The sequence below is a fragment of the Pollicipes pollicipes genome, unplaced genomic scaffold, assembly GCF_011947565.3.
Source record: "Pollicipes pollicipes isolate AB1234 unplaced genomic scaffold, Ppol_2.1 Scaffold_6138;HRSCAF=7277_pilon_pilon_pilon, whole genome shotgun sequence".
NCBI lineage: Eukaryota > Metazoa > Arthropoda > Thecostraca > Pollicipedomorpha > Pollicipedidae > Pollicipes > Pollicipes pollicipes.
In genome coordinates this window covers 32,063,321-32,070,932 of record NW_023596818.1, presented here as the reverse complement: position 1 = coordinate 32,070,932, position 7,612 = coordinate 32,063,321, and the positions used below count along the sequence as shown (strand labels likewise).

Here is a 7,612-nt window from a genome sequence, read left to right as displayed (position 1 = left end):
GCCACTTTTCCGTCCTGTCCCGGATGACGTGAAGCTCCGTTGAGGGCGACGCCGCTGCACGTCGCTGCTGTTGACACGGTGGGTCTGACCACCTCTTGCGCGCGGCCACAGCCTGTTCGACATGGGAGCCGAGTACTACTGCTACACGTCAGACATCACCTGCTCCTTCCCGTCTAACGGCAAGTTCACCGACAAGCAGAAGGTCATCTACAACGCCGTACTGAAGGCCAGCAGGGCCGTCATGGACGCGCTGAAGCCAGGTGGGTGTGTCCCGAGCTGGACGGGACCGTCGTGGACGCCTGGAAGCCAGGTGGGTGTGTCCCGAGCTGGATCAGGACCGTCGTGGACGCATGGAAGCCAGGTGGGTGTGTCTTGAGCTGGATCAGGACCGTCGTGGACTCGTGGAAGCCAGGTGGGTGTGTGCCCGAGCTGGATCAGGACCGTCGTGGACGCGTGGAAGCCAGGTGGGTGTGTCCCGAGCTGGACGGGACCGTCGTGGACGCGTGGAAGTCAGGTGGGTGTGTCCCGAGCTGGATCAGGACCGTCGTGGGCGCGTGGAAGCCAGGTGGGTGTGTCCCGAGCTGGATCGGGACCGTCGTGGACGCGTGGAAGCCAGGTGGGTGTGCCGTGCTCGATGTACTCCTCGGAGCTGTGCCCCTGGGTGCAGTGCGTCAACCGATTTAGCTGAGCAGTTGCAGTGAACTCTTATCGTCAGATAGCGTCAGCTCACGTCTATGAATGTCGTGTCGTTGGATAGGGTGTTATGATCTGTCGCGGGTCGCGGGGTTGGTGTTTTGTCGCCTTAGATGTAGTTGGCGCGGGGGATTGTACGACGACGGACCATTGGTGTTAAATACATTTTAGCATAACCCCAAAACTATTGTAAACTAGGGTGGGTGAAACCGCGCTGAGTGGGTTGTATTGTCCAGCCTGGGTCAGGTGCGGTGTTATGATCCGACTACTTGCTTTTGTTATCACTTAAGTGAGTTCAGCAGTGTCCACCTTCAGTGCGCCAGATCTCCCGCTTATCCTCGGCACTGCTCAGAAACGCCAGTGTGGCAGCTGCTTTTTGTACAGCTGTGGGCGGCTGTGCAGCGACCAGTTGCCGCCGTGCTTAGCGACAAAAGAATAGTCTCGCGGTTGGACTTTCGATATCTCGAGCGCGCCTCTCACGGGACCGTGCCGTTGCCAAGCAACCGACAGTCAGCTGACGGTCGGCGCACGAGGGCGTCTGCTCTGCCTGTCGGTCGGGTGACCCCTGACGCCCGCCCCCGCCCCCCGCTCCAGGTATCTGCTGGGTGGACATGCACCTGCTGGCCAACCGCGTGACGCTGGAGGAGCTGAAGGCGGCCGGCATCCTCCGCGGCAGCGTCGACGACATGATGAAGGTCGGGAAGGCGAGAGGAGCCAGTCTAGAGACGCGGTGTCTGTGGGGGGGGGGGGGGGGGGCTGTGAGCGGGCGACACATGCTGGAAGGGGCACGTGACTGTGGCCGAGGTCTGGCAGCGGTACAGGTGGACCGCCATCAGACGGTCTGTTGCGGGTTCACGTTCTCTGCCGTGACCTGAGTAGTGTGTGCTTCGACAGTGTGAGCGCTCTGGGACACCAATGTGTAGCTGCTATTGGTTACCAGTGTGGAGGTGCTGTGGGTACCAGTGAATATCTGCTATTGGTTGCCAGTGCGGAGGTGCTGTGGGGTACCAGTGAATATTTGCTATTGGTTGTCAGTGCGGATGTGCTGTGGGGTGCCAGTGAGTATCTGCTATTGGTTGCCAGTGCGGAGGTGCTGTGGGGACACAATGTCTGCTATTGGTTGCCAGTGCGGAGGTGCTGAAGGGTACCAGTGAGTATCTGCTATTGGTTGCCAGTGCGGAGGTGCTGTGGAGTACCAGTGAATATCTGCTATTGGTTGCCAGTGCGGAGATGCTGTGGGGTACCAGTGAGTATCTGCTATCGGTTGGCCAGTGCGGAGGTGCTGTTGGGTACCAGTGAATATCTGCTATTGGTTCCAGTGCAGAGGTGCTGTGGGGTACCAGTGAATATCTGCTATTGGTTGCCAGTGCGGAGATGCTGTGGGGTACTAGTGAGTATCTGCTATTGTTGCCAGTGCGGAGGTGCTGTGGGGTACCAGTGAGTATCTGCTATTGGGTGCCAGTGTGGAGGTGCTGTGGGGTGCCAGTGAATGTCTGTTATTGGTTGCCAGTGCGGAGGTGCTGCGGGCTACCAGTGAATATCTGCTATTGGTTGCCAGTGCGGAGGTGCTGTGGGGTACCAGTGAATATCTGCTACTGGTTGCCAGTGCGGAGATGCTGTGGGGTACCAGTGAGTATCTGCTATTGGTTGCCAGTGCAGAGGTGCTGAAGGGTACCAGTGAGTATCTGCTATTGGTTGCCAGTGCGGAGCTGCTGTGGGGTACCAGTGAGTATCTGCTATTGGTTGCCAGTGCAGAGGTGCTGTGGGGTACCAGTGAGTATCTGCTATTGGTTGCCAGTGTCCAGGTGCTGTGGGGTACCAGTGAGTATCTGCTATTGGTTGCCAGTGTCCAGGTGCTGTGGGGTACCAGTGAGTATCTCCTATTGGTTGCCAGTGTCCAGGTGCTGTGGGGTACCAGTGAGTATCTGCTATTGGTTGCCAGTGTCCGGTGCTGTGGGGTACCAGTGAGTATCTGCTATTGGTTGCCAGTGTCCAGGTGCTGGGGTACCAGTGAGTATCTGCTATTGGTTGCCAGTGTCCAGGTGCTGTGGGGTACCAGTGAGTATCCCTATTGGTTGCCAGTGTCCAGGTGCTGTGGGGTACCAGTGAGTATCTCCTATTGGTTGCCAGTGTCCAGGTGCTGTGGGGTACCAGTGAGTATCTGCTATTGGTTGCCAGTGTCAGGTGCTGTGGGGTACCAGTGAGTATCTGCTATTGGTTGCCAGTGTCCAGGTGCTGTGGGGTACCAGTGAGTATCTGCTATTGGTTGCCAGTGTCCAGGTGCTGTGGGGTACCAGTGAGTATCTCCTATTGGTTGCCAGTGTCCAGGTGCTGTGGGGTACCAGTGAGTATCTGCCTATTGGTTGCCAGTGTCCAGGTGCTTGTGGGGTACCAGTGAGTATCTCCTATTGGTTGCCAGTGTCCAGGTGCTGTGGGGTACCAGTGAGTATCTCCTATTGGTTGCCAGTGTCCAGGTGCTGTGGGGTACCAGTGAGTATCTGCTATTGGTTGCCAGTGTCAGGTGCTGTGGGGTACCAGTGAGTATCTGCTATTGGTTGCCAGTGTCCAGGTGCTGTGGGTACCAGTGAGTATCTCCTCTTGGTTGCCAGTGTCCAGGTGCTGTGGAGGTACCAGTGAGTCTCTCTATTGGTTGGCCAGTTCCAGGTGCTGTGGGGTACCAGTGAGTATCTGCTATTGGTTGCAGTGTCCAGGTGCTGTGGGGTACCAGTGAGTATCTTCTATTGGTGGCCAGTGTCCAGAGTGCTGTGGGGTACCAGTGAGTATCTCCTATGTGTTGCCAGTGTCCCATGTGCTGTGGGGTACCAGTGAGTATCTGCTATTGGTGGCCAGTGTCCAGGTGCTGTGGGGTACCAGTGAGTATCTGCTATTGGTTGCCGTGTCCAGGTGCTGTGGGGTACCAGTGAGTATCTCCTATTGATTGCCAGTGTCCATGTGCTGTGGGTACCAGTGAGTATCTGCTATTGTTGCCAGTGTCCAGGTGCTGTGGGTACCAGTGAGTATCTCCTATTGGTTGGCCAGTGTCCCAGGTGCTGTGGGGTACAGTGAGTATCTGCTATTGGTGGACCAGTGTCCAGGTGCTGTGGGGTACCCAGTGAGTATCTCCTATTGGTTGCCAGTGTCCCATGTGCTGTGGGGTACCAGTGAGTATCTGCTATTGGTGGCCAGTGTCCAGGTGGCTGTGGGGGTAACCAGTGAGTATCTGCTATTGGTTGCCAGTGTCCAGGTGCTGTGGGGTACCAGTGAGTATCTCCTATTGGTTGCCAGTGTCCAGGTGCTGTGGTGGTACCAGTGAGTATCTGCTATTGGTGGCCAGTGTCCAGGTGCTGTGGGGTACCAGTGAGTATCTCCTATTGGTTGCCAGTGTCCATGTGCTGTGGGGTACCAGTGAGTATCTGCTATTGGTGGCCAGTGTCCAGGTGCTGTGGGGTACCAGTGAGTATCTGCTATTGGTTGCCAGTGTCCAGGTGCTGTGGGGTACCAGTGAGTATCTGCTATTGGTTGCCAGTGTCCAGGTGCTGTGGGGTACCAGTGAGTATCTGCTATTGGTTGCCAGTGTCCAGGTGCTGTGGGGTACCAGTGAGTATCTGCTATTGGTTGCCAGTGTCCAGGTGCTGTGGGGTACCAGTGCAGAGCTGCTATGTGGAACCGTCGTGCAGTTATTGTGGGCTTGTAGCTTGTGGCTGCTGTTATTTCGTTACTTTGTGGCTGTGGTTGATTACCAGTATGCACGCTCTCGTTACTTTGTGGCTGTGGTTGATTACCAGTATGCACGCTCTCTGTCTAACCGCTGCGTCTGTTGCGCCTGACTAGCGCGTGCAGCGCCTCACTGTCTCCTCTCCCCCCCCCCCCTCCCCCTCCCGAGCAGGCGAACCTGGGCGCCACATTCCAGCCGCACGGACTGGGCCACTTCCTCGGTTGTGACGTGCACGACGTGGGCGGCTACCTGCGCGGCCAGCCGGAGCGGCGCTCCGAGGCGGGCCTGCGGAACCTGCGCACGGCGCGTACCATCCGGGCCGGCATGGTGCTCACCATCGAGCCCGGCTGCTACTTTATCGACCACGTGAGGAGTGGCGGGAGCGGCTGGGCAGTGGAGGTGTCAGTCGGGCGTCACGGTGGGCAGTGCAGTGTTCGTTTTCGCGTCGCAGTTATCGGTGCTGCCACTATCGAGTGGGGATTGCTTTTTGGTTTGGTTTGGGTTAGAGCCCGTTTAGGCCGGTAGTGACCCCTTCAGGTCTATGGGATGAAGGACAGTATTTCATGCGCCTGGGGTTCTCCGCCGGGACTTGGCCCTCACAGGGACCCCAGTGCGGAGTACGTGGTCAGCGTTCGGACGGGGCCCCACCAGGGTGCGCCTCAGCCCACTCGTGGCCGGCGTATGTAGCTTGAACCAGATGAACGGGCGTCACGAGAATGTAGAATGCAGTGAGAATGGCGAGAGAGGGCTGATGAAAGTAAAAGGGTGTATGCAGATGTAGCTGGGTGGAGCATCCCAACAATGAGGTTATGAGAAATGAAAGGTCAAGGGTTGAATGAGGTGGCGTACATCAGTTGGGAACGGAAATGTCATGAACCTGGATGGTATGCCAGCTGCTCACCCCATTCATTGCGAACTTAACGCGTTCGTGTCGCCCCTGTCATCCTACGAGAAGTGTTACATCATAGCCCGCTGTCGACTGATCGCCCTGCCATCTGCCGGCCAGCTGCTGAACCAGGCGGAGTCGGACCCGGTGCTGAGCCAATTTCTGGTGCCGGAGATGGTACGTCAGTACCGCGGCTTCGGCGGCGTGCGCATTGAGGACGACGTGGTCGTCACCCAAGACGGCATGGAGTGTCTGACCGTCGTGCCGCGCACGTAAGGCTCTGCCTCTCCCCCCGCCCACCCTCTCTCCTCACTCTCCACGCGAGCTGGGGTGAGCCGGACGACTCAGACGTTCGGCGCCGTACTAGTATTGGTTGCGGGGCGAGTGGCGGTGTGACCACCTGGGTAGGCAGCCCCCTCCCACCGCCGGGAGGGGGTTTCGGCGCGCCTGTCGGTGTGTGCATTTTGTCGGAGAACCGACGCGATGTGCGTCATGTGCGTGGTGAGTAGCGTCTGTATTGCCGTACGAGGTGCCCGATCGTTGTGAGCCGGGCAGAGAGGTGGCGACATGTGAAGAGTGCGGCGCCCAGCCAGCGTCTGCGCGTGTTTTGGGTGGGGTGTTTTGGACTGTGCTGCCACCTTCTGTTCACTTACTGCGGCTTCTGTTTGGGAATGGGAGGGTGCATTCGTGCTATGTGCATGGAACAAGCTTAACCCAGCGCTCTTGGGCTTGCCATTTGTGGCTCCAGTCAGCCAACCTGGCTGCGGTTGCGAAACTGAAGCGGGAATTGGAAATTTATTCACTTGGTTTGCGTGGTGGGTTTCATAGCTCGGGGTTAACTTTGTCTAACCGACGCACCTTATGCATAAATGTTTCAAAATCAGGCAATCAAATAAAGTCGTCTTTTTTCTGCTCGCATGCGTGCGGGATGAATTTTATAATTGCGTATTTGTGAGACAGGGCCTTGGTTGTCTGTTTATCGTCAGATAGTTCTCAGTGGAATGGTTTTATTGAGCCAGGTCTTACTCCATCAGGTGACTGATCTGTTTGACGTGTGTGTGGTCCGTGACTGACCGAGTGGCCCTGCGCCGGCAGTGTGGAGGAGGTGGAGGCCCTGATGGCCGAGGGACGGCGCCAGGAGGTGTTTGTACCTCAGCTTCACGCCGAGACCAAGCTGAACCAGTAGTCGGCCCAGCGCCCCTGCTGACCGAGAGCCCAGCTCGACCTAGCCCCAGCTCTATTGGGGCTGATCATGGCTCGCTACGGGTCGTTTCTAGCCGTGTGCCATCAACCGCGCCATAATTCGTAATCGCTGGTGTTGGTGTTGCTGTTGCATCGGTGCTTGGGAATGCGGGATGCGGTATTTTATGTATATACATATATGCTGAACTATTTTCTTAAATTTTGGTATGCGTACGTCTCAGACCTGCTGAGTGATGGAAGCGTCACGTTTTGGAGCCTCAAATCGTGCATAAGGCGGACGCATCATTTAACGAACGCGATGATGTCTGAATTGCAAGAGAGCAATTTATGGCAAGTTTATCCTGTCGCCTGAAGCCTATAGCTTGAAAAGTTGTTGCCAGTATGCGATTTTGTGATGCCAATTAGGATATTATACACGTTACCTAATAATGTTCTGAATAACAAAACGCACATGTGAATAAAAAGTTGGCTGGTGCACCTGTTCTTCCATTTCTTTTTGACAAAGGATTCAGTCGGCTAAAGATGGTTCCTGTTGGACATGAACCGTCGGTCAACTACGGAACTAGATATATTGGAAAATGGCTGTTTTTTTGGGCATGGGTAAGGCCGGGATTAGGCCACATCTGGGTCGCCATGAGGAATGCAGTGGCTGGCTTGGAGCTGCAAAAAATATCCCTGAAAAGAGAATCTCGTGGACGCCGGTGTGCTGAAGATGTTGGTCCGTGGACTGTAAAGGTGTAAGCCACAGCTGCAGTATACGTTTGGGCTCAATGCATTTCATCTCGGTTCCTATCCGGCTTCAGTTAAGTATACCAATATATGAAACACAGTCATAGGAATTTAAAAAGTCTCCGTGTGTAGAAATCCGAGCCTGACAGGAACTTTCTTAAACGTGTATTTCAAGCTTCATCCACCGTTGGATGCCATACGGCGGTACGTTTTGATAATTAAACCTGTGCCGTGAAACAAACAGCTTCAGTGTGCTACCGATCACATTGTTGCAGCACGAGCTGCCTGCACCTATTGGGTTGGATTGGGATGGGCTGTATGAGAGCTATGTTTCGGTTGGTTTAGGTTGCCTATGGCGGGGTTGAATTTGTCCGAGCATGGGCTAA

The 7,612-nt window shown here is 55.8% G+C and overlaps 1 protein-coding gene across 1 annotated transcript; it reads left to right on the top strand.

Annotated features, from left to right (window-relative positions):
* The first annotated feature begins 116 nt into the window (after nucleotides 1–116).
* On the top strand, nucleotides 117–6,986 carry LOC119105930 (xaa-Pro dipeptidase-like). The gene is made up of 5 exons (XM_037229501.1): nucleotides 117–260; nucleotides 1,288–1,388; nucleotides 4,580–4,774; nucleotides 5,415–5,566; nucleotides 6,390–6,986. Exons 1-5 carry the CDS (start codon nucleotides 122–124, stop codon nucleotides 6,478–6,480), a joined length of 678 nt encoding a protein of 225 aa, XP_037085396.1. The 5' UTR covers nucleotides 117–121; the 3' UTR covers nucleotides 6,481–6,986.
* Nucleotides 6,987–7,612: the final 626 nt, after the last annotated feature.

Coding starts and splice junctions, on each gene's coding strand:
- LOC119105930 (XM_037229501.1), top strand. CDS start 122: ATGGGAGCCGAGTACTACTGCTACACGTCAGACATCACCTGCTCCTTC. Junction 1,389..4,579: donor GCGTCGACGACATGATGAAG/GTCGGGAAGGCG, acceptor CCTCCCGAGCAG/GCGAACCTGGGCGCCACATT. Junction 5,567..6,389: donor CTGACCGTCGTGCCGCGCAC/GTAAGGCTCTGC, acceptor CTGCGCCGGCAG/TGTGGAGGAGGTGGAGGCCC.